General features: G+C 40.0%; 1 protein-coding gene across 3 annotated transcripts in view; it reads left to right on the forward strand.

Annotated features, from left to right (window-relative positions):
- Positions 1-27,290, forward strand: part of LAMA2 (laminin subunit alpha 2) — a 455,577-nt gene that overhangs the window by 164,893 nt on the left and 263,394 nt on the right. For all 3 annotated transcript variants that reach the window (XM_073337269.1, XM_073337270.1, XM_073337271.1), the window contains exons 5-8: positions 19,165-19,344; positions 22,092-22,181; positions 23,562-23,679; positions 25,107-25,285. In XM_073337269.1, the coding sequence (XP_073193370.1) occupies positions 19,165-19,344; positions 22,092-22,181; positions 23,562-23,679; positions 25,107-25,285 (567 nt within the window). The remainder of the gene's footprint in view (positions 1-19,164; positions 19,345-22,091; positions 22,182-23,561; positions 23,680-25,106; positions 25,286-27,290) is intronic.

Here is a 27,290-nt window from a genome sequence, read left to right on the forward strand (position 1 = left end):
GTCGGAGAACACTTCAATCTCTCTGGTCACGCAATCACAGACATGAAGGTCGCTATCTTACAACAAAAAAACTTCAAATCCAGACTCCAGCGAGAAACTGCTGAATTGGAATTCATTTGCAAATTGGATACTATTAATTTAGGCTTAAATAGAGACTGGGAGTGGCTAAGTCATTATGCAAGGTAGCCTGTTTCCTCTTGTTTTTCCCTACACCCCCCCCCCCCCAGATGTTCTGGTTTAACTTGGATTTAAACTTGAAGAGTGGTCAGTTTGGATGAGCTATTACCAGCAGGAGAGTGAGTTTGTGTGTGTATGGGGGTGGGGGGGATGTGAGAAAACCTGGATTTGTGCAGGAAATAGCCCAACTTGATTGTCATGCACATTGTGTAAAGAGTTGTCACTTTGGATGGGCTATCACCAGCAGGAGAGTGAATTTGTGTGGGGGGGTGGAGGGTGAGAAAACCTGGATTTGTGCTGGAAATGGCCCACCTGATGATCACTTTAGATAAGCTATTACCAGCAGGACAGTGGGGTGGGAGGAGGTATTGTTTCATATTCTCTGTGTATATATAAAGCCTGCTGCAGTTTCCACGATATGCATCTGAGGAAGTGAGCTGTAGCTCACGAAAGCTTATGCTCTAATAAATTGGTTAGTCTCTAAGGTGCCACAAGTACTCCTTTTCTTTTTGCGAATACAGACTAACACGGCTGTTACTCTGAAACCATTTTTAAAAAGGGTTCCAGAAGTGATCCTGCCAATTACAGGCTGGTAAATCTAACTTCAGTACTAGGTAAATTGGTTGAAACTATAGTAAACAACAGAATTATCAGACACATACAGGAACACAGTATGTTGGGGAAGAGTCAACATGGCTTTGTAATGGAAATCATGCCTCACCAATCTATTAGAATTATTTGAGGATGTCAACAAGCATGTGGACAAGGGTGGTTCAGTGGACATAATGTACTTGGACTTTCAGAAAGCCTTTGACAAGGTCCTTTCACTGTAGGCTCTTAAGCAAACTAGGCAGTAATGGGATAAGAGGGAAGGTCCTCTCGTGCATCAGTAATTGGTTAAAAGAGAGGAAACAAGGATTCCCCCAAGGATCTGTACTGGGACCAGTGCTGTTCAACATATTCATAAATGATCTGGAAAAATCATTCCACAAATACAGGGGCCACGTTAGTAGTATTATGCCCCTACATTTTGTCCCACTTGGACCTCATTCTTTCACTTTCTGTCTTTGGCTCTTGCTGTTAAGATTCTTCCTCCTCCACCTTGTTGCTTTCTCTCTCTCATTTCTTCATACTTATTTGCTTTCTACCTCCTCTTCCCTTCAGACCTTTTGTTCTTGCTCCCTGATTTTTTTGGGTGCTTAGAGTCTGATTCTTCATCTCACATAAACATTTGATAATTACACTTCTCTCCTTTTTCCCTATAGTTGTTCTTGGCACTTGAAATACCATGGTAATAAGTGTAGTACAAATACTTAGATACATAGAAAGATACAAATGTAGTGTGACAGTGTCTCATAGATAACTGCAATGAGGACTTTAAAAATGTCGCTGATAAGTTGAGGCAATGCATGAAATTAGCCGAGAAAGAGAGACCGAAATAAGTTAAGGGAAGAATCTCAGAGGAAACGAGGAATTTACTAGAGAAGCAGAGGAATATGAAGCGAAATGATGGCGACAAACTTGAGTACTCTCTCCTCTGCAAGCTGGTAAGAAGAAGACTAAAGGAGGACTTTGAGAAGCACCGAAATGAGAGGCTCTTAAAGACGGCTGAAGATCGCAGAAGCCTCAAAAAATGCAAACAGGAATTAACGCTGTACAGGTTGACAATAATGGTGCTGAAGAACAAGGATAGAAAAGCAGTAATTGACAGAACAGGGATGGAAGAGGTCTGCAAAGATTTCTACACTGAACTGTTTGCGTTTCTTATAAATATCCCACTACCAACATTTCAACAGACCAACGAGCGCATACTTCCAGTCCTTGTACGTAAAAATCAACATTCAATTTACCAAATGAAGGCATGAAAAGGTCCAGGAAAAGATGTATTGACAACCAAAATGATAAGAACTGGAGGTCATGACCTCTGGAAAACCCTTGTTCAGAGGTTTATCCATTTCTTAGGAATGCAAAATATACCATCCAACTGGAAGGAGTCCAATGCCAGTTTGCTGAACAAGAAAGGCAATCATGAAGATCTAAAGAACTATCATCCAATATGCCCGCTCTCACATGTTGACAAGCTATTTACCAAAATAATAATGTAACCCTTCTGCCCATCAGAGTTGGCAGCAACAAGGGCCGGGTTCAGTATCCAGGGATTCCATTCCAATAACACAATGCAAAACCGGCTCGAGCCCCCACCCAGTGACCTGGGACAAATATATACCACCCCCGCTGGGCACCTCCAAGAGGCAATACTTCTCCTCTCGCAAGCACAGAGTCTGAGTGTAGCAAAAGCCTTTTAATAGCAGAGAGAAACAATGTGGCATTATGTTGGGGAAACACCACCAACAGGATTCATAACACAACCCATGAGCAAAAAAAACCCACCCCAAGCAAATTGTGGCATGCCCCTTTCCCTTTGGTTCTTGAGTCCAGCAACCCCAAATCACCCAAAGTCCCAAAAGTCCAACAACCCAAAAGTCTCTGCCCCGGTCACTGCAGCCCCAGAGTTTGAAAGTTTATCTGCAGAGTTTTACCTCCCAACCTGGATGGAGATGGGGGTGGTGGTGTAGGGGCACCTTACATGGTCCAAAGCCGATCGCCCCACCTCTCCATGGGGCTCCACTCTGCTCCACCAGCTGTCCCACAAATCGCTCCGCTCTGCCAGCGGCCCCCAGTGAGCTGCTCCAGGCATCCCACAAACTGCTCCACTCCACCAGCTGCTCTGCTCTGCCAGCTGTCCCATGAGCCGCTCCAGCCATCCCCGTGAACTGCTCCGCACTATATCTTCAGGCTCCCCCACTACTTAACACAACGCTCAGTGATTTCAGCTCTTAGTCAGTTCAGTTCTTTGGTGAATTCAGCTTGTAGTAGGGGAACCTCAGTGCTGGTGCACCATTGGCCCAAAATGAATTCAGCTCAGCAGCCTGCAACTAGACTCCTAATAGAATCAAAATGAGCTCTGATATTCCACAGTGGAGAGAGGAGGAAGTGCAATTAGCATGTAAGGCCCTTACCAAGGGGCCCATACCACCAAGTATCAATACCTGTCCCCAGCCTCTCTCTATTCCTTGGGTTTTGGAACCCATGACCCTTGCCTAGCGAGTGCTGCTTAGTCGATGGCGAGTCCCTCCATCATAACAAAAGACCAAGTACAGTTCCACTTTCCTTGATTCACATAATCATAGTTTATTCCTGCCCTAGTAACAGAGAAACTGGGGCTCCTACAGCAGCCAAAGTGACCATCTAGGTGGGGTGGGTGTGTCTATGTTCAGATGGGGTGGGTGTTCAGATCAGCCCCTGAAGTTCTTTTCCACAACCCACCATGACTCACCACCAGATGTCAGAGTAGAGCTCATCCTGACTCTGCTTACAGTAACAAATCAACTGTCACAGAGTCTGGATGAGCAGCAGCTAAGAGAGTAGGCAAGTTTTCAAAGGAATTTCAGTACATTGGACCATATCTTTACGATAAACCAGCTATTGGAGCACTCAAAGGAATACAAATTGCATTTATGCATTGCCTTCGTTGACTATGGAAAAGCATTCAACAGCATAGAGATCAATGCAGTGCTGAAAGCTCTTGCAGAGCAGGGCATTGACACAAACTACATCAAACTACTAAAGGAAGCAAACTCTGACTCCACTATGGATATAACTCTATTTGACACTCCCGTTCACATCCCAGTCAAAAACAGTGTGAAGCAAGGAGACAAAGTTTCACCGAAACTCTTCACAGCCTGCCTTGAAATGGTAATGAGGTGGATGAATTGGAAGAGTGGAATCAGCATCAATGGAGAGCAGTTAAGCCACCTTAGATTCGTGGACGATATTGTGTTGATTGCTTAAAACACTATCAAACTACAGAAAATGCTCTGAGAAAAGCAACTGAGTCGGACTGAAAATGAACCACTCTAAAACAAAATGTATGTGTTTTGATACCTTGCCAAAAGCCCAAATATTATTCAAAGGAGAATAAATAGAAGTTGAACAATACGTCTATATAGGCCAAGAAATTAACATGCGCCATGGTCAGGAAGGGGAACTCTCGCAAGGAAAGAAAGCCAGTTGATGTGCATTCAATTCTATCAAGGATGTCTTCCAAGGAAAAATCAACAAGGCAATGCACACCAACCTCTTCAACTCAACAGTACTGCCGGCAATCTTGTATGGCAGCGAAACATGGTTGCTGACGAAGATAGAGGAGCAACAACTGTCTGTTCCGGAGAGGATGGTGGAAAGAAGAATTCTGCGGTTTTAAATCCGTGACCAAGTCCCCAGTGAAGTGATCAGACAGCAGAGTGGAATGCAGAACATCATTGTTCAAAGCAGGTACAGTAAAATGTGATGGGCCGGGTATAAGGCTAGGATCACTGACAATCGATGGACTGTAGCTGTCACTGAGTAGTACCCACAGGAACTGAAATGACCACTCAGCCAAACTCCAAAGGGATGAGAAGATTTTATCATAAAAAGGCATGGCTGCACATGGAGAAGGAAGGCCAGGATAAGAGAAGAATGGAAGACATATTGTGATCGGCGCAATCTATCTGGGGGCTGAAAGACTGATCGATCAAGGTGATCAAGGTGCCAATGTAACAATTTTGGTGGATTTTATGGGCATTTCTCATCTCCCCACAACCGTCATTAATGTGATTCTACTGTTAGAACCAATGGCAGACATTGGAATGAAAAATCTGTCTCTTCTACACTTCTTCTAGCTACTGTTTCCAATGCACATAGTGCTAAAATTATATTTAGTAAGCCCCTTTTGGTGTTCTGTAAGAGCCTCTGTGATGAAAGTAAAGATTTTTGGGAAGAGAGGCAATTCACAAGAGGATCTTTCTCACAAAATGTGGGAGAACCATTGCTCTGAACTACCCATATCCTCAAAGCCTTCAGAAAAGGATTTCAACCATAGATTCCTAGGAGGCACAAGCTGTTCTACAGATTACTAAACACTTAGCAGCTGCATCTTCTTCAGCTTTTTTTAAAGCATTGTTTGTGTTAGATGGGGGAACAGTGTTTTGAGGATATTTTCACAAAGAAGTTAACACCTCAGTCTTTTGTTTTCTCTGACAGTGGCACACAGCAGTGTAGTCTCCTGAGGGCTAAAATACTTTAATTTAAATGAAGCATTTGGCTCAACATAGGGGTACTTGGGTGAAATATAATGGCATGTGATATGCAGGAGGTCAAACTAGATCATCAAAGGGTCCCTTCTGGCATTAAACTCTATGAAACTATGAAATCAACATTTCAATTTTCTAGAGCCCCTTCCAGCTGAAGATTCACTGAGGGGGGAAAATGAGAGACCAAATGCCTTAGGCAAGGGCTTTCCTTTTGACTGTAGGGTGTGCCAGGAATAGAAACCAAATCTTTTGGGTCCCAATCTGAGGCTTTAATAACAAGACTTTCCTTCCTCCCTAAGATCAACTGCCTAAGCCAAATAATAAACTGAGGATGTAGAGGAGGTGATGTAACATTCTGTTGTCTTTTCCCTTTTCCTTCCCTTTCCTCACAGGAGTTTTCCTGTCACCATTTTTACTATGGTAAGAATGTTGATATAGCAATAGTGGCAACGCTGTGTTGCTACCTCAAACTTTTAACCCCGTGGTTTTCCTGAAATGGTAATAAGGTAAGTGTAAGGTCAAGAGGTAATTTCCTGTTTCTGTGCTTAAAAAAAAAAAAAAAAAAGGCTAATCTGACTGAACAGAGGCATCAGTCTTTGTTTATTTCCTCCATACAAGTGGAAGCCTGAAGTACACAGTAAGAGCCTGAAGGAAAATGAGAATCCTTAAATAAACAAAATACAAATATTTTTTCATTAGAAAAAATTTAGACACAACTTAAAACTGCACTTATGGTTGCAGCTGAGAGACAAGTGGTTTGATTTTAAAATGTTGCCATTCCATTCACTTGCCATGTGCTCACCTTCTGTCGCCTCATTCCTTCTTCCAGTCATCTTTGTGTTTGCAGGGCTTGATTCCCTTGACTCCCTCAGATATATTTTGGGGGGAAGGGGCAAATTCCTCTCCCTCTGGCAGGGACTTTGTTCCAGTCCCTGGTCACTTCCCCTCTTACATAGAGACAATGGGTTTTGCTTGGATGGGGAGCCTGCCCTCTCTCTTACTCACTCAGTGCATGAGCCAGTGCCTCCAGGAGTTGACTTCTTGATGGACTCCCTTGCACTCTGCTTTACAGGTATAGACATGCATCAGGTCACAACACCATTTGGCCCAGTTACCTCTCCGTCTGGACAGAGGGGCAGCCAGTCAAATTTCAGTGGCGTCGCAATGCCACACATTGAAATTTGGCCCATCTACCCCTCTGTCTGTAGGGAAGGGGCTGGGTCCAATTTCAGTAGCATTGCAATTCTCAAACAGTAGCCATGCTGATTTAATACAGGTCTGTTTAAAACTGTCTGGTCCATGTCCGCCCTTCCCCCCCGGCTCTGCAGCCTATGGATCTTTGAGGAAGTGCAAAAACTTGGGAGGCATTCACCTGAGCAGGCCTCTCTCATAAGCACCACTGCTTCCAAGACCCCAGTTACCTGGGGATTTAAAGCTCCTCTGTCCTAGTATCAGACCAATGATGTCAGGAGTGTCAAACTCTGCTACTGCTCAATGCTTGCCTGTTAGTGTTCTCTTCTTTATGCCTTAGTGCTTGGCCTGTTCGCTAGAATATGTCTGGTTGATAGGGAGAGGCAAAGAAAGGAAAGGGGAAAGGGATTTACAAATGAACTGTAAAATTAATTCTCCCCACAGCCAGATTTAATCCTTGTACACTAGGAGTTGGGGATTGCCAACACTAACAGGTCAAAGGGTCAGCATTTCCAACAGTACTCAAAACTAAAAGGTATTCAATTCAGTGTCAGTGAGATTGAAAATTTGCTATGACATCTTTCTACTCAATAAAAGATAACTTGGTGCACATAGTGATTCCAGGACACATAAAAAAGGAGTTTGCATAGGAATTTATGAATAAACTCAGTCATATCTACCTTACTATTTCCATTTTTAATTTGACCTTCTGAGCACCCAAACTGCATTTTGTATGTTGTCTTTGCCTGTGGAAATCTGACTCCAGAGCTTGAACTGTCAGTTTGCCTTGAGTTGCGACCATTGTTCTCTGCAACAGCAGCAGGTACAGAAAAGATGCCTGCAACGTGAATAATAATGCCAGTAATCTCTCTCTCCATGTGCTCTTTTGCAATCTCTCAAGGCATAAAAAAATTCAATTTATCTGAAATTATTATACAATTAAAACCAAGACACCTGTACTGTGCATTCCCTTAGAGTATTTATTTGTAAATGTGTGAAAGGAAAGATGTTGTTTTGCACCAATATTTAGTGAAGACACAGGGTACATCTACATCTTCCCAGCCCAGGTAGACAGACATGCACTAACTTTGCTTGAGCCAGCATGCTAAAAATAGCAGTGTGTGTGTGTGTTGGGGGGGTGGGGGGTAGCACAGCTGACAGCCTGAGTTACAAACCCACCAGGAACCTTACTCAGGCAGCTAACTTGAGCTGCCGCCAGTGCTCCTCTGGCTACACTTTTAGCATGGTAGCCCTGCTTGAGCTAGACCGTGTCTATTTACTCCGGCTGGGAAGCATGCTTCCAGCTGAATTATAGTTGTACCTACTTGATGGTTACACAAAGGATAGTGGGAAAACTTGTAGTAACAGTCATTTATTATTAACAATTCTAAAATTTGGCCTGCCTGTGCTAAGCATTTCCTTCAAACAATTTACACTTCTTGAGCAAGAATCACACTCTAGACACAGGCAACATGGTCTACTGCATGTAGCTTGGCACTTGGGAGTCCTGAGTGCTAATCCTGGCTTTCCCACTGACTTGCTGTGCAGTCTTGGGCAAGACAATTAATGCAGAGATGGCCAATCTGTGGCTCTGGAGCAACATGCGGCTCTTCAGACGTTAATATGCGGCTCCTTGTCTAGGCACCGACTCTGGAGCTGGAGCTACAGGTGCCAACTTTCCAATGTGCTGGGGGGTGCTCACTGCTCAACCCCTGGCTCTGCCACAGGTCCTGCCCCACTCCACCCCTTCCTGCCCTCTTCCCCCTCTCCCCACCCCCAGAGCCTCCTGCATGCCATGAAACAGCTGATTGGGAGGTGCAGGGAGGGAGGGGGAGGTGCTGATCGGTGGGGCTGCCGGTGGGTGGGAGGCGCTGGAAGAAGGATGGGGGAGCTAATGGAGGGCTGTTGACATATTTCTGTGGCTCTTTGGCAATGTATGTTGGTAAATTCTGGCTCCTTCTCAGGCTCATGTTGGCCACCCCTGAATTAATGTCTGCCTCAAGTTTCCCAACTGTAAAACAGAAATTTTAGACATATTATAGAGATATTGAACCTAATCGTAAGTCCACTCAACAGAGAGACTCCCATTGACTTCAGTGGGCATTGGATCAGGCCCTCATTCAGTGCTTTGAAAATATACAGTGCTATATTAACATAAAGGTGTGGATGGTGCAATCCCTACTCACATTATTTACTAAAATGAATAGTTCCATTGAGTTGAATGGGATTACTCATGTATATAAGTGCTCACCTGTGGGAGTAAGAATAGTACAAACTAGCCCAAAATATTAAGTCTGCAAAACTGGGGAGTAGACCACCCTTTCTTCCTGTATTTTGGCACTTACACTTTTAGCTGGAGTTGGAACGTTCAAATGAGAACACAAACAGGAAAAAACAAGTGTACAAAAAGTTTAACCCGTCTTTTTTTCAAACTAATACGAGGCATTGCAGATGAGAGTTTGGGGAAAAGGTTCAAGTGTGGATCTGTTTGCCTGGCTCTACAGTATTTTTTGTCTCATTGAGTAAAATGGAACTTGAGTGACCCACATAGAAATTATCTATCTATCTATCTATCTATCTATCTATCTATCTATCTATCTATCTATCTATCTATCCTCTTATACATGTGTGCCATATAAGAATACATTTTACATGTTGGACTTACACAATAGTATACTATCTCATTAACTAATGTAGAAATATTAACTAATATTTCATATAATGCAGTTCAAAAACATGTAACATATAGTAAAATATGGCATGCTGTCTACGTGTGTGACACATTTATGCTTGTTCCACATGGGGAAATTGTCTGGGCAAACTTTTATTATGTGGTAGGGCCTATAGGTGCTATTAAATTACAAATAATGATAATAATTCAACTGTTTAACTGGTGTGCAAATAGTACTGCACCTCACTACTATACATTGTAGCAAGCTACATGCTTTGGTGTTGAGCCAGAAGAAAAAGAAAACTATACTAATTGCCTCTTCAAAATTTGGTGCTATTTTGCAGAGCATTAGATCACTTTCTTTGCATTAAACCTGGCTTGTGACCTTTTCAACTTGTAAAATGTAAAGAGGATATAGAATTACTGTTAGATAAGAATATTTAAATTATATACCAGAATGAAAGTGACTCTTAAAAGTTATTAATAAGCTGGACAGCAATCTGTCATTAGTTTGAAAACAAGGGGGAAAGAGGTTTGCTGTCACTTCCCTGGGGGCCAACTTGGAAACAAAACTTCCTCCTGGTAGCACATGAGACAATCCTTTTTTCCATTTTGGCGTTTCCTCTGTCCCTCAGCAGACACTCTGTTGTAATTTCTGCCATTTGTGGAAAACAGAACAATGATTTATAACATGAATCATAAAGCTTTCTGGGATAATGTGTTGCAAATGATTTAAAAGTAACAATTTATAAAGTACATACTGTACTGAACAATCTTTCATAGTTTGGGGGTGGAGGATAGAAAGGATTAGATAACCTGTTTGGTCTTTTCTCTGCCTAATTTTTATGATTCTATTGACTGTAATTGTTAACTGGAAATCGAAATACAAATAGCTCAGATTAAAATAAATATCTGCCAATATCACCAAATAATAATACAAAGATTTATACCTATATTTGCTAATCATATTTGTATATCATACTTGAAACCTGACTCACTGTTTTAGGGCTACGTAAACTTGCAAGGCTCCTGAGGGAAATGCACTTCAGAGTTTCAGCGTTTATTTGGGTCATGGGGATGACAATCGCAATGCTGCTCTTTTTCTTTTAGGCTGGCAGCCATGCTGTGGTCAGTGGTTGGTTTCATTCCAGCAGAAGAATCATACCATGGTGCACTAAGCAAACTATACATATTTTTTTTTCTTCTTGTGCACGAGAAGAAGGAATTTAGGGTTCCTAAATAATTACTTGAAGGGAATTGCAAAAAGAAAAGGAGTACTTGTGGCACCTTAGAGACTAACCAATTTATTTGAGCATAAGCTTTCGTGAGCGAAAGCTTATGCTCAAATAAATTGGTTAGTCTCTAAGGTGCCACAAGTACTCCTTTTCTTTTTGCGAATACAGACTAACACGGCTGTTACTCTGATACTTGAAGGGAATGGATATCTGAATACCCTGCACTGTTGTCTGAAATATACAGTAGAAAATGTCATGTATATTGAATAGGATCATTAATTACTTTTCATAACATTTATTATTTACTTAGATAGATCAATTGATAGATGGATTTAAGTAAATCTATCATTCTGTCTATCTAATCTAGTACTGTATAGGGCCCCAAAGTGAACCAGTGTAGAGGAGGATGTGAATGAGTTAATGTGGTTGCTTGTTTCATTTTGTTGATTAGTAAAATCCAAGAAAGACTTAGTGGGGGGCTGGGACAGGGTTGGTTTGGTGCTGGGCATGTGTGTGGTAGGGTGACTGGAGGAAATATCAGAAGATAGATGAGGAGATGGGAGCTAGGGAGATGAAGAGAAGGAGCAGCTGATGTTCATTAGCACCAGGTGAGAAAGGAGTTAAGGGAGAGTGAAACAAAGGGCAGGAGGAGGAAAAGGGGTCACTTTTTTATACATTTATAGTGGACTTTATGTCATATTCTTTTAAATGTGTGGAATTACAAAAACTCATTAAAAGTTTGACAAAACACTGTCAGAACTTGTATTTATAGCCACTCTGAGTAAGTGCTACAGTTTTTGTAATATTACAGCAATTAGTGAAAGAAGTCAGGAGAAAGATATAATTGTTTCGATGGCTATAATTTTTAAATCTGCCATATTTCAAATTAGTTTGTTTAGACAGATTTATGATACCACTGCTGACCTTTGCTGTTCTCTCTGTACTACTTAGAAATGGATTTGTTCTGTTCTTTCTTCTATTAGCCCCCATAAAATAACACCACATTTGGAAAGACCTGGATTAGAGTGGGAGAGGGATCAAAAAATGCTCATGTTCTACAGCAGAATGTCTTGTGTCTTCTCCTTTTTTGTTTTTAAAACATCATAAATGATTTAAAAGGCATCGAACGCTTCCCATTCAAGAGCATCCCATCTGTTTTTTCAAAACTATTTGTCAAGTTTATATTCCAGCTGAAATGACACAGGTTCTGGCACTTTGGATAGAGCTTACGCTCCAGCCTTGTACTGTGATTGTAACTGGCTCCTCCACATATGGAACTGAAATACAAAAACAAAGAAAAAGCACAATGTGTTACTTAAATTTCCCCAATCACTCATTCTTGCAAATCATAGCTCAAAACAAGCATGGTTGGTATAATGTAAGGTACATCAGTGCAGTTTATGTAACAATACTCAGTAGCAGGTGTATTTGTTCAGTGTTTTTAAATGCACTGTTTTTGTACTATCCCCACCCTCCTTACCCTTTATTAAAGAAAAGATCCTTTGAATGCTCACACTCCCCATCTTTTACATCAGTAGTTGTATTTGGGATCCCCTCAGAACTGCTTAAAAAGCTGGTCAAGTTCAGGTGGGTTCTTTCCTCTAGTCATTGTCATGCTCTGGCCATGAATTTTCTGTGATCCCACAGTGCACACCATAAATGCTCTCTTATCAGAAGGTATGCTAGGACATTTATGGAATATGCAGTGGGATCACAGAACGGCCTCATGGTGAACAAGTGAAATCAAGACTCAGCAAATTTGGGGAGCATGGGGTGGGGAGAGGTCTCTTATCATTATTTAGATCCCCCGTTGGTTAAACTTGTGAATCAGTACTTTTTTTTTTTTTTTTTGGTATTTCCCTTAAGAAAACTTATAATTTAATAAATACTTGTCTGTTTTTGTATAGCTATGCTCGTGGAATGGTTTGCTTCTTTAACGATCACTGTCCAATAATAATAATAAAAATAAGCTCATAACCATTGAAAGAAAATTATCGTGAACTAATGAAAACTATGTCATATTTGGGAAATGTGCCATCTATTTTTAAAGTGAATTTTTTAGTGCTTGTGAAAGATGCCAGACTGATAACCCCAGAGACTGAAGTACTTTCTTCAGAGTACGAGATAAGAGGTAGAGTAAGCTTCATAACACCAGTGTGCTTCAACCCTGGTGAAGAGGGACCACTTGCAGAAGCAAGAGCTTATTGCATAATGTTCAGAGGTGCTATGCGCTACAGCTCCCACTGCCATGAGGCAGTAGTTAGTGCAGTCTCTATGTTCTCTGTGGGTATGTCTACACAGCAATTAAAAACCTGTGGCAGGCCTGGGTTTGTGAGGCTTGTGCTAAGGGCCTATTTAAATGTAGTGTGGATGTAACACTGACAGACCCCGGTTGTTGGCGGGTGGGATTGAACACCTGGGACCTCTGGCGCTTAGTGTATGCGCCTCCACTGCATGAGCTAAAAGCCGTATGGCTCTTAGCTGAGGCGGTAGAGCAGACTCATTAATCTCTCTCTTTAAGTAGTCTTGGTGCCACTAGATGGGACAGAACGCCACACCCAGGAGGAGTGTGGGTTACATAGTCATTTGGGCTTAGGCTGGGGCTCTGGTTCGAGGATGATGGAAGGGTCCCAGAGTTCGAGCTGCAGTCTGAGTGTCTACTCCGAATTTAAATAGTCCCTTAGCCTGAGTCCTGTGAGCCTGAGTCAGCTGGCACAGGCCAGCTGCAGGTGTCTAGGTGCAGTGTAGCCATACCTTCAGTCCTTAGCCTGACTGCTAAAACTACCAGTTTAGGCAGTAGTTTTGCGATGTTGCCATCTGTAAACTTGGACCAATACCACCAATTAATTTTTCAGAGGGATCAAAGGCCTGATCCCCAATGACTTCAAGGGAATTTGGATCAAGCACCAAATAGCCAACAAATGATAACTTTGAATTGCTGACAAACTAACAAAGGCTCAAACTGGCAACCTGGAGGTTGAAGATTCTAGATCCTGTTACCAATCTCCTTAAAAAACACAATCCACATATAAAAAGGGCTCCAGAATTTTGCATTTTTGAGAAAATTGTACTTCCTGTAAGAGATGAGCCTTCAGCCTTTTCCCCCCAACCAATTTAGCACATTCTGCTGTTTAGTCCTGAACACAAAAGAAGCAAGAGCCTTTTTTTTAAGGGGCTAAGGAGTCTGCAGAGTAACATGAATGAGATTAACATTTACAAGTATATTCTGAGAAGCCAATAGTACAGAACCAAGCAGGGCTGTCTTTGTAAGGGTACGGTGCTTTGTGTCTGTTGGCTAAATCCTTTGTAGGTGTAGATATGCACAACTATTGCTGAAACTTTCAACTGAATATAATGTTTCGTCTTAGTTGCTGCAGCAACAAAGGGAAAATGACAAATATACTTTCAGGAGAATTGAATTCCATATTATACTATGATTTATTAATAACTATTGCTTTGACAAGTAACAATCTGTTTAAATATCTCATGGAGGACAATGTCTTTGACAAATTATTTTTCATCCAAAAATGACAAATGCAAGAATTGCAGTACTGTAGAAGAGGAATGGCTAGGGGAAGCAATTTAAGTTTCAGGTGCAATTGAAACAAGAAGATGACAAAAGCAAGCAAAGTAGAACTGAAGAGAGGAAGTCCTATTTAGCCTAAGCTGTAGGGCATAGCTGTCAATGACACAATACTATTTGCTAAACAGTTCATTAAGCTGATATTTGGCTGTATTCTTTGGGGGAATGAGTTAGCTGAGTTAGAGTCTGCATGCACAGCCCTTGACATTTTCCTGCAAGTTCAAAGCATTGCATTTCAAGCAGCTCTGTAGTCATTAACAATACAAAGAATAGGAACTGGTCTTTGGTATAATAAACTATTAATTTACTAAGAGAGTCATATTTATTAGAAATGCTGCAAACTCTGTTTAATACACTATGTACTATACAGATAAAGGAATTCTAACTATTTTATGTAGGAACATTATGACACAGGCTATGAGAAATCATCTGGTTAGAAATCATCTGTTACGTGTGCTTCCAGTCTTTTTTTTTTCTGTTTTGAAAACAACTCTAATGATGTCTGAAATTATGAGCTTAGGATCCTAATTTAAAAGCTCATGTGAAGAAACACCCACAGAGTTAGGCTCCATGAACTAGCTGCTAAGGGATTGATTTGCCAATAGTAATTTAAATGAGTTGAAAATGAATTGTTTACAATGGGTTTATTCCATCATTCCATTATTGAAGGTTGCAGCAAATAAAACTACCAGTAGAAATAATTAGACAAAATGGTGGGTTAAATCAGGTATGTTGTAGCTGAGCTAAAATATTTGGATAACCAGCAAACGGGACCTTATACAGTTACCAAATAACTGTATAAAACTCATTTGACTGTTATACTGCTTATTATCCATCTTCATATATTTAATGCTTTTGCATAATGTTTCAGGAATATTTCACAATATGTCCTGCTTTTAATAATTTTAAGAATAAAATGTCTGCCTCCCACTCCTCAATAATTTATTGTTATGCTTCAGGATAGAAGCTTCCTGCAGGGGCCAGAAAGGAATTTCCCCTTCCATTGCACTACTGGTAAGATGTATAAAGGGGGATATTCATCTTCCTCAGAAATATCTCAAGTACTACCCACTGTCTTGCCTTAGGTAGTATACCAGGCTTGATATGACAATGGCTTTACTATGAAATCCAAAGTAAACTGGTGAGGAGTGGAACAAAGGGGTGCTATGTTGGTAAACAAAGGTTACTTTGAAGAGCTGGTATTCTCCTAATGCATCTCTGAGACAGGTCCAACTGAGATGCATTCATCTTTTACAAAAGAATTACAGCTTCCAGTAAAATCAGGACCTAGATTAGTTTATTTAACCATCAGCATATAGATATTGCACCAGTGAAAACATTCCAGCCAGTGATATAGTTTATTTGAAAGGAAAGTGAACGTGAAGGTTTTGAGCAACATAGCCAAACAGCTGAGGTTTTTTATATCCCCAAAACAGCTTGGGACTGACTGCACTCAGTAGATTGCTTGGCAAAGTAGCTCACTTCAAATACCAAAGCTGTGAGTAGAAGAAATACTGTTTTGTTGAATTCCTCAAGAAGCTATCATATGGTTTATTCATTTAAATGAGAAAATTTGCATGATTTAAAATAAGAAACAACCTTATTTGTTGAAATTTGCATTGATTTTAAGTTGAAACCATACTGCCATGTGAAGCAAAAGTGTTGTGTCTATTTCATTAAAACAGAGAGAAAAAGTCCCCTTTGAAGCTACAGGTGCTTTACAGACAGCTTTAAGGTCATCACTGGAATTTTTCTCTATTCCAAGCACAAGATCTATTAGAAAAGGAAGGACAAGGAAATCCCTGTTTAGATAAATGTGACTGAGGTTTCAGCAGACAGATGTGCAGTAGTTGTAAAAGAGCTTAGACTCCAAAATGAATCTAGAAAAGAGTTTATTTGGTAGCTAGAACTATTTGAGGACATACAGCTATCACTGCAGACATCAGGCCAGATTCTGATACCCTTGTATTGAATAGTACCTATTTCAGCAAAGTGCTCCAATGAAATCAATGACCTGTTGAACTGGTTATTAATAAATGCAACTGCAAGATGTGAAAAGCATGAGATTGTTTCCTAACTGGGGTTTTATTTGTCAGGATGGCCCTGTGGTTTGGGCACTTGTCTGGGATTGAAAGACTCACGTTCAATTCTCAGCTTTGCCACAGAATACCTGTGTGTCCTTGAGCAAGTCATTCAGTCTCTCTCTGCCTCAGCTCCCCATCTGTAAAAGGGGGATATTAGCACTGTCTTACTTCACAGGGCTTAGAGACATACATTAAAAACTGCGAGGTGCTCAGATACTATGTTAATGGAGGCCATATAAGTACCTCAGATAACTCTAGACTGTTTGGGACAGTTCTTGGGGATGAATCATAAGCTCCTGGGGCAGGAACAGGGGCTGTCGCTCTGGGTGCCTAATCAACATTGGGGTGAAGGGGTGGGCCTCATCCTCCAGGCAGTTTTTGTTTGTTTTTGCTCTGCTGATCTGCCTGGCCTTCCCCCCCCCACTGGGCTCGGGAGGTGCCGAAAACATTTTCCACCTTGGTGGCAAAACAACCTCCCTGGGCAAGGACCACATCTTCCTCTTTCCTTGAGTATCGTCCGGCATGCTAATACTGCTTTCAGGAAGTGCAAGAGTTTGAAAAAATGAATGTATGCTCTTGAAAAACACTAAAATCTTATTATAAAAGTGTTAAATTGAAACAATATTTTATTAGTCAAAAGCTGAAACTTCTTTTTAAAAAACATATTTAAATGAGTCATAGTTATAATTCTAGCTTCATATTCCTGATTTAATGGCAAATGTTTCCTAGGTACTCTGATCTCTTCTAAGAAGTAGGAACATCTTAGTCTGCACTATTAATGGAGATTCTAAAATGTTTCTTGGGGGAAATTAATGATTTCTTCACAGATGCTGAAAAGAAGGAGAAATTATTTGGGTAATTACATTTTGCCTACCTAAATTCCCCCTACACATTCAATTTGATAACATACTCCTCATTTATTCTCCGAAACCGAGGTGTAGTGTTGGTGTGCAATGTTTAACAGGCACCACATTTCACCAAAGAGGTGGCTACATTTGAGTGGGTATGTAAAGTGATGCGTATATAGATTTAAAATGGGATTATATAGTTCTTAATGTTCATTCTGTATGAAAGATACAGCATAAATGGAAATCATTACTGTTACTGTGTTAGCTTACAGAAGAGATGGGTTCCTGGCAGATAGACCCATGGAGCCTTTTAAAGTGTAGTTTTACTCTGAAAAAGCATTCTATAAAACTACCATTATGGGGGCTCCATGTCCATGTCACAATGACTTCCAGATTCAACTTGGCCTTTTTGTAAGTAAAAAGGTGTCATTTCTAGTTGCCAGCTGTAATGTTCAGGGGCACCGGTAATCTCCCCCAGTCTCTCCTGTAGGCACTTTTTCTGCACTCTTCCCACAAGGCTACAACCCCCCCCCCATTCCCAGCATACTGTCACAGTTACAGGCTGAGTGGCATCTTATACAGCCCCTCTCAAGGGTATCACTCAGGTGACAGGTTCTGCTACCTTCACCGCTCTCTGGGTGGTATCCCACAGTTCTACCATCTCTGACTAGATACCGGGGTGTCAGCCTCTCTCTTTCCAAATGTTTTGTTTATTCACCCAAAAGTACACAGCAGGCACAGAGAAGTGTTTGAACAACAAAAATCTATAGGTATCTGGTCTCACCTAAACTTTATCCTTCCCTTGCAAGTTTCAGCAGTTACCACCTAGCCCAGTTAACTTTGTCGCTGAGCTGGAAAAGACAGACTGGAAGCATGTTCCTCTGCAGTTCTCTCTCTCTCTCATTCATGTTTCCCACTGAACAGCTGCTGCTTGCTCACACCTCCTTTCTCTCAAGCTCAGGCTCTTTATTAGTTTAGTGCCCCATTGATCATAGGTTCAGAACTGAGAAAAATTAATCTGCCAGCATGCTTGGAGACAGGTAAATGGTCATTTCCCAACAAATAGGTCCCCCATGGTTTCTGTAAGATCCCTTGATATGCTCTCTGGTGGTAACTGATCTTGGTCATTTTATTGTTCCCTGTTTACATCCCCTTTGGCAGCATCCTTTGATTTAATTCCATTCAGTCAGGCAGGATTATATCAAACAAATGAACTCAGGTGAATATGATAGTCATAAAAATAATACAGATAAATCCTTTTGTAAAGCAAGTGCTCAGTCCAACAAAACAAAACAAAACTCTTGACTCACAGGACTGTAGGCAGGAATATGCTGCTTTATTCCACTGCCTCAAAGTGTGTGTGGGACACTGTTCCCTCTAAATTGTGCGTGTGTGCGCGCACACACAGATCCTAAACCCCAGGCACACAGCGAAACACCGTGTGCACAGAAATTTGCACAGAAGTACAACAGTTTGCACAGAAGAAATTTTTTGCGCACATGGCCTGTCAAAAATTAGAGGGAACTTTGGTGTGGAAGGGAGAAAACTCTTACTTTCAAAAGGAAGTCAGGGATGAGTGAAGCAAGGCTCTATCCTGTAACACTCTGGGCAACCTAGTTAACCCTATCATGGTCACTTTGCTACAACTCCTTCATTCTCCACTCCAGCCCTGCGTATTCAATCTGAGATCTGAAAATGGAGTCATGTTCTTTTTGTTCATCAGCTAGTAATAGAATAATAGAATGTAGTTTCTGGAAGGGACCTCAAGAAATCATCTAATAAAGATACACCAATCAAAAGTTAACACTCCAGACCATAGAGTAAAATGTTTTGGTTTTCCACAAAGTGCTCAAGAATGGTATTTTATTACATGTGATGTTTTCTTCTGGCAGAACTTTTCCAAGAACACTTCCCGCATAATCCCTTTTCTTAAATTTCTTGCCCAATGACTTAATAGGAGGTCAGTCTAGAACAGGAGAATTTATCTGCATTAGGTTTGGACATATTATTATTTATGATTTATATATTGGTTGGAGCCAGTTGTTCTAGAAGCTGTTCAATATACAATAAATCAGTTTTTTGGAGGCAGGGGGATATTTGCTTTCTAAAAAAGAAAATATTTGAAATAGTACATGGTCTCCTGCCTCCTTATCTGGTTTTACACCATAACTGTGACATTTGCTGGCATCTTCACAAGCAATATTCATTTAATCTGATCATTTCAATAATTCTGTCTTTAGATTCACACATCACTGATCAATGGACGACCTAGTGCTGATGATCCTTCCCAAGTATTGCTGGAATTCACCTCAGCTCGCTTTATTCGACTGAGATTTCAGAGGATACGGACACTGAATGCTGATTTAATGATGTTTGCACACAAAGATCCCAATGAAATTGACCACATAGTTACAAGGAGGGTAAGTTCTGGTAAAGGCATAGAACTGTATAATAGATGCTGAACTATCCTTACTAATATTGTATCTGCCTTTGATCACCACAGGAAATCTTGGAAGAATATGAATAGCTTCTGTTTGCTGTCAAACTCCCAGTGGCAAATAAATAGCTCCCCTTTCTTCAGTCTTTTTTTTTTTCACCTCAGCAGAAGGGAAAGTTTGTTTATATGTTTAGTTTAATGGTGTTATTAACGTGAAGAACCAGAAGCAGTGCTACTCTGGCTGTAAAGATTTGTGGGATTATTGTACAGATGATCTGCAGGAGACTGTTGTCAGATAATGTCTTTTGCCCCTCATGCCATCTCCTCAATATCCTTTGGATCATACTGGCGTTAACATTTTAATCAAGATATTTCTTTCATTATTATTATTCATATCCGTTTTAAAACATGTTTTAGTGTATAAGGAAAGGAGGCGTGCAGTGCTTTCGTTCTCATCTCTGCATCGTTTAGTGTTTTACTCTATATGTTGTCATTTCAAAGACATATTCCATCTGGTAGCTAAAGTTTCAGGACTTTGTCCGGTGTTACACTAGTGCTTGTAGGAAACTTCCCAGCTGTGTGAACACCAGCTGGCAACTAGGTAAACTTGAGAGTTTGGGGTCGGGGGAAGAGACTTGGAATAATTTTTGTGAGGGGAAAATAAACCTTGTAAATCCCTGAGGTCAAAATCTGATTACCCTTCCCCACTTACTGACAATATGTCTTTAAGGTGGAACAATGATTCTTCCATTGCTATGAGTGTTATTTATTTTAATAGTTCCTAACTGTAGACAGTAATAGTCTGGAAGCTAATTGCTCATATCTCAAGACAGGATGCACAGCTGATCTAAACGAGGCAGGCTTGACAACTGAATCATCTAGATAAGGCCGCCTTGTGCTGCTCAAGCACCAGTAGGAGGATCCACAGGTAGCTAGAACTAGCACCTTGGTTTCTGTACTATTTCCTACCTATGGCAGCTGCATCCAGATGGTGTGGACAGGGGAAAGAGGGCATAACTGTTATTCCCTTGTATCCCACCCACCCACCCATTCCCTGCTGCCCCAACAGACCCTTTGGGGCCATATTGGCTGACATATGTTTAGAGTAACCTTTAGGCTAAATGGCAGAAAACAAAGGTTAGGCAACAATGGTCAATTTTCAATATGGCAACAGTTTGACAATTTTAAATATGTCCCTACAGTTACATACTAGATCTACTATTGTTTAATGTATTAATGACCTGGAAAAGGGGGTGAGTAATGAATTAGCAAAATTTGAAAATTTTAATATAACCCAAAATTACACAGACTAGCCAAGATTATAGAAAAATGTGAGGCACTTCAGTGGACCCTAACCAGACTAGGTGAATAGTCAACAAGATGGCAACTGAAATTGGCTTTTGACAAATTCATGGTAATTCACAGTAGAAGGAATAATTTGAACTGCTCATATATTTTGCTGGTTTAAAATTAATTGTAACTACTCATAAAAAAAGACATTGCAATAGCTCAGTGAAAAAGTTTTGTTCATGATGCACCAGTGGTTTAAAAATGTTAGAATGGAAAGTAATACTGAAATTATTATAATGCCTTTAGGTAAAGCAGTGGTATGTCCTCATCTGGAGAACAGTGTTCAGTTCTGCTCCCTCCTCGCAAAAAGGATATGGCAGAAATATAAGGTGTGCAGAGACAGGCAGTGACAAATATCAGAGGAATGTGAAGACTTCCATCTGAGGAAAGACTAAGAAGAGTGGGAGTGTTCAGCTTAGTTAGGGGATATTTTCAATCTAATTAGGCTGGGGGAGAGGTCCCTGCCAAGCCAGACCTTGTCGTCAGTCTTCTCGTGAATCTCCTGCAGCAGTGCTACTGCTAATTAAGTTTTGCATGGTTACGTGCATCTGGGGGATCTAGTGTGGGATCTGTAAGACCAGCCATAAATCTCCCCCATATATAAGCAGTTTCAGGCCTACTGAAGCCTGTTTATTTGAAGGATATTGCAGGTATTCTTTCACCACCATGGATGCACTCCTTGCTTTTGTCTGGGCCATTTATCCCCACCAAAATCGGAAGGGAATGGTCAGTGGGTGGACTGACAGACCATAAGTACATTAATCAGGATAGGGAACTCTCCCTTCTCTCCACCCCCATTTCCTATCAGGTAAATCTGCAGACCAGCAGGAGATTTTAACTGTGCTTCTCACTGTCCGGGGCATGTGAAAGCATTACCTTATTGAAATGACTAAAGGCCTTTGTTACATAGCATTTGTTTAAAAAAAAAATAAAAAACAGTTCTTCCTTTAACACATAGTATGTATTTGCTGAGTGATTTTGTACCATTACTGTTAGTGTACTTTCACCATGGGTTCTGAGCTTTCTTCCGTCACAGGGGTAAAATCGACATATATGACCTGCTCTTTTGTGTTCTGAATATTTAGCCTTTATGTTTTCTATATCTGTGTGCTGTATGTGAACTGTGAGCCACATTCTAGACTGTATAAATTGGTGCAGCTCCTCTGATTTCAATGGAGCAATGACAGTTTACACCAGCAGAGAATTTGATCCCTTTTCTTTTTCACTGAGGCCTGAATCTGATGTTCAGGAAGCAGTTACCTACCATACCATCTGCTGTTTTTGTAATAAATAAAAAGGAAATAAAATAAGCAGTTTCAGTACTTGGCCACCTGCAGCTTGCAATCCATTTGGCAATTCCTTCTCTGTTTTGTCTTACAGTATTATTATTCTGTAAAAGATATATCTGTTGGAGGCATGTGTATCTGTTCTGGCCATGCAAAGGCTTGTCCTTTGGATCCAGCAACTAACGTACGTATATTTCTAGGCTCTTTATTCATGGTGTAGAGAACGAATATTCCCCATTGACAGAGTTCTGTGAATTGATGTCTGTTCCCCACTTAGACAATATAACCAACACCTGTGTCAGGGTGAAATAACATTGGCAGTCAGAATGGTGGACTTTGAAATCCACCATCACAGTAACAGTGAAAGATTTTCTCATTAAAAAAAAAAGACTGAATAAATCCATTCATTCTGGAAACTCTCCAGCACTGACAGGAAGTTACATGATTTAGCTTTGGAAACTGAATGCCCTCAGTCTTTCTATTCCTTCCATGGTATTCATCATGATTCTTCTCAAACAAACAAACAAACAAACATCACCAATTTAATGGTTATAATTTCTTTTTCTATATTTTTAGCTTTCCACTCAAGTTCAGCTCTATCAGAACATAATCAAACAAGGAATTCAGTTTAAGGCAGATTCTCCAGCTTCTTCTCAATTCCATACACATGTATGCACACATTAACACTAAAATGAAATTGCTGAATTTATCTGTAATGCTACTAGCATTCAACAGTGTGAGATCGCACCCAGCTTTCCCTTATGGAGAAGTCCTGTAGAATTTAATAGAAAATGATAATCTTTCTATAGGATTCTGAACCATCCTATAGAATTTAATAGAAAATCATATCCCTGCTATACAGTGAAATAGGATATTTCAAAAGCCCTCTCGAAAAATCTCATTCTGTAAAAATATCTATAGTTCTGAGTAATTTCTATAGAATCCTGTTGGTTTTATTCTTATAGGCCTTTTTCATAAGATCTGCATAACAAATGCTGAACCATTTCTGCAGTTATTCTCAAAGAACAACTGTCAGACTACAATCATAACCCTAGAGCTCTGCCTTTCCATTAGGCTTGCCTTGGAAGAGTGATGGTAACATTGCAGAATTAGAAAGCGTTCTCCAGAAAATTCTGTTTCGATGTTCTGCCTATGCAATACTTTGTTTTCTTTTTTTTAATGTCAATTGCAGTGGGGTGAAGTACCCTGTTCTGCCACTGTGCAAATATTCGTTGTCTGAATTGTGTTAAAACTATAATACATTAAAAAAAAATGAAATATACCTGTAATCCGTTGTAGATCACTTTGCTTGCAGTAATTTGCATAAATGTATTGCTGGAAAGGCACAGGTCTGAAATATTTAAGATCATTATAAAAATATGATGAATAGATTGTAAAGGACCATTGAAGAAAACCGGATAATATAAGAGAGGTTGTCAGTCATAGGTGGACTGGTTTGCATGTATTCCTAACCTCCACCTGTCTCAAAGCTCTTGTCTTTGCTTTGTTATAACATCATGCTGTGTTAGTACTTTGTTTTCTTTTTTTTTTTAATGTAAATTAGAGATCTACTTGTGAATGTGAGCACAACACATGTGGAGACAGTTGTGATCATTGCTGTCCCGGTTTTCATCAAAAGCCTTGGCAAGCTGGGACATTCCTGGTCAAGTCTGAGTGTGAAGGTAAATTATAAAAAAGCAAAGCAAAATAAAAAAGTGTTAGCTTAACTCCTGGTCACTCTGAGTAGTATTTAGTCCTTAAGCCTCTGGAGAATTCATTTAACTTCAAAATAACACTTGCAAGTGATTGTAAATGTAAACCACATGTTGTTTAGATCCACTATGCTATATTTAACCATATAATTAATAGACGTGGTTGAAAAAGTTTTGGTTAAACAGATTTCCACCGAAAAATAGAGTTTTGTCAAAATTAAAATGTTTTGTGAGAATGTCAATTTTGGTGAAATTTTCAATAGGAGAATATCAAAACAATTTGTTTTGACTTTCTCATTTTGTTTCGATAAGGTAAAAATGGTTAATTTCAATTCATTTTGACTAAGATATTTATATATTTATATGAAATGTTTCAACATTATCTAAATGAAATTTCATATTTCCAAATCATTTTTTCTAAATTTACGTTTTCTGGAAAATATTGATATTCAACTTTTCGTTCTGATTTGGAATGAAAACAAAGTTCAAAAAGCTGGAATTTCTCCTATCTCTAATAATAATAGTTAACACTGATGTTCACAAAGCACCTTAATTTCTGAACCTATTAAAATGTAATACTACTGTACATGAGTGTTCATATGGCTACAGGAGTGCAGATGCATTTATTCTAATGGTCTTTGAAGCCCTTTAGGTGCAGGGATGTACCTAAATAGTGCAGACGAGCCCACAGAGTCTGATCCAAAGCATGCTGACGTCAATGGAAAGACTCCCTCTGAGTTCAGTGGGCTTTGGCTCAGGGATTCCTCTTTATTAAATTTTGGAACTGATAATTACCAAAATTCTACATTTGTACAAACCAGGCACCAAACTCGTTTATAACACACATGAAAATATTAGAGGTTGGCCAGGGAGGTGGAGTTTAGATCCCGGTTAAGCTGAGCCTAGGGTTTGGGGTCTGAGGCCAAATCATGAAAAAAGGGTTGATTCAATAGTACTGAAATCTTGCAGACTGTTTTACACATTTTAATAGTGAAAATCTCATGAAACGAACCAGAATATTGTCCTCTTGTAATTTTGGGTCCAGCCTGGGACAAAAGCCAAAGGGGGGGCAATTTTGGATCTGAAGATTCAAATTTGAACTGTCCTGAAATTTGAAGAAGTGTGGATTCAAAGTCTTTGTTGTGACCATCTCCAACACGCATTATATGTAGATGAAGTACTTCCATTAAGTTTCCTTTTTAGCTTTGGTGAATGTTAATATTGCTAACAGTTTTAACATCTCAATAGATTCTTTGTAGTCCTTGTATCTTGTAGCATGTTCATGGTACAGATGTCAAAATGATGAAAGGATGTTGTTAATACTTCAGTAAAAATGTTATTTCTGCATGTCTGTAGCCTGGGTGTGAGGTTTGCTATTACAGTTATTTCTTTTTCAGAATGCAATTGTCATGGGAAGACTAAGGAATGTTACTATGATCAGAATATTGCAGACAGAAATCGGAGTTTGAATATCCATGGAGAATACACTGGGGGTGGAGTGTGTATTAATTGTACACACAATACTGCAGGCATAAACTGTGAGACCTGCACTGATGGCTACTTCAGGCCAAAAGGGGTAAAGTATGCTCTGCTGTCGCTTCTAAGTAGCTCAAGCTATCACTTCTGTGTGGGGAGTTAGCTTATTAAGTAGAGAAGACACACTTTTGATTGCCATTTTATGAAGGTTAAGTTCTAATTCTGACAGCCAACTAGTCGCCTTTCACAGTTGGAAATCTGTAAAGTAGATGTTCACAGGAATATGAAAGCAAATTGTGTTGATATGAAGAAATGTACTTAAGGTCAGGGCCTCCAGCTAGTACTTCAGTTTGAATTAAAGGAGGATGCAATCCTGCAAACACAGCTTTTGCATCATAGAGAATTTCAACATACACTCTCAGAAAGCAGAGAGATATTGCTGTAGTTGTTGGGGGTGGTGAGGAAATTGGGAGAAAGGAGAATCTCTAATTGGTTTAAGCTCTTTGATTTAGAAGTACTGCTATATTATATTTAATCTGTTAGCATCACCTGACCTTTATCAGGCATGGCCAAAATGCAGTTGCAAACCAGACATAGTCAACAAAATTCTACAATATATCCTGGGGATTCCTTCCACTTCAGTAGAGAGAGATATGGTCTGTGGAAATGCTACCATAAATTCTAGAAGATGATGCTCCATCTCAGTCTGAATTGAGGCCATGAGAAGAAGCATGGCATACTGGGATCTGTTATCTCCATGAGCTGTCTTCACTCTGTATTAAAGATCCAGAGAGCTGCTCTCTATTCTGTTTAGATGTGCCTCTTGGATTCCTGGAGGTTCCTGGTACATTATCATTGTGGCCCTCAGTTCAGCAAAGTCTGGCCACTGGGCCTGATTGATCTTCTCTCTACTACCATGGAGGCTAACAACAAATGAAAAAAATTAAAAATTCCCCCTATGTAGCAAGGTTGCATTTTGTCTTCAAAGCATGTAGAAGAAAGAGTTTTGGTCTTTTGTCAGCAGCTGGATGGTTAAACTGATTTTGGAGCAAAATTTAAGCAGTTCTCCAACTAGTAATTTTTGTGTCCACAGTCAATTGTGAGTATAGAAAATGTGGACAAGCTTCTGAAAATAGAGTAGGAAGGCCAGACTTTTGAAAATGTAGGGCTAAGTGACTTGTCCAAGGTCACAAAGAAAGAGTATGACCAGCCTTTGAATAGAACTCTCACCTCCCAAGTCATATGGTGGTATTTTCAGAAGTGCATGAAAGACATATAGGAGCACAAGTTTCATAGATTGTCAATAATAATTGTGCTCTTAAGTCACTTAGGAACTTTTGAAAATACCACTCTAACTTCTTTGTCTTACTGTGAGAATGTTCTTTCTTCCTAATAATGGAAAAAGACTATGAAAATATTCTCAAGGTTCAGTGTGGTTTTGGTAGCTTTCCGTGTTCAGAGATGTTGGTTTATCAATGGTCAAAATGCTGAATCTTGGAATAAGGGTGAGGATACACAGGGTTCAATCTGTGTTGGGTCTTGTCCCCTGAGTTATTGGGGATCAGGCACAGAATGGAAGTGTTAATAAGCTTTTACAACCAACATGATAGCTCTTTACTGCTTGTGCCCAATTCATCAAGCAACACCAAGTAGAGGTCAACTGACTTTAAGGACACTTGAAACGAACAGCTACATGGGGTCCCAAAATGATGGGGTACTCACAGAGGGAAATATGATTGCACTTGCCAGTCATAATCAATATAAGTTCCATCCCCTTCCATATAAATCCTCTGCTGCCCACAGGAAAAAGAGAATGATGGAATATGTACACCTAGATTTCTCTGCATACTGTTATAATAAAATGTGGGTCTTGTCTGTGATTCCTTTTCTAAGATGGGAAAAGGGAAGGTGAAAGCAAATTGTTCAGTTGTCTAGTGTTCACTTTTCTTCATTTATCCTGCAGTTTATTGTTTTTCACTCGTCTTGGACCGTGTAACTGAACTACTCCACTTACAATAAGTTTCAATCCATGCTTCTCATTCATTATCACAGTGCTGCAGAATTTAGCTACTAGAAACCCAAAGAGGTTTAAAAACTAAAGCATG

This window comes from Lepidochelys kempii, chromosome 3 (assembly GCF_965140265.1).
Source record: "Lepidochelys kempii isolate rLepKem1 chromosome 3, rLepKem1.hap2, whole genome shotgun sequence".
Lineage (NCBI taxonomy): Eukaryota > Metazoa > Chordata > Testudines > Cheloniidae > Lepidochelys > Lepidochelys kempii.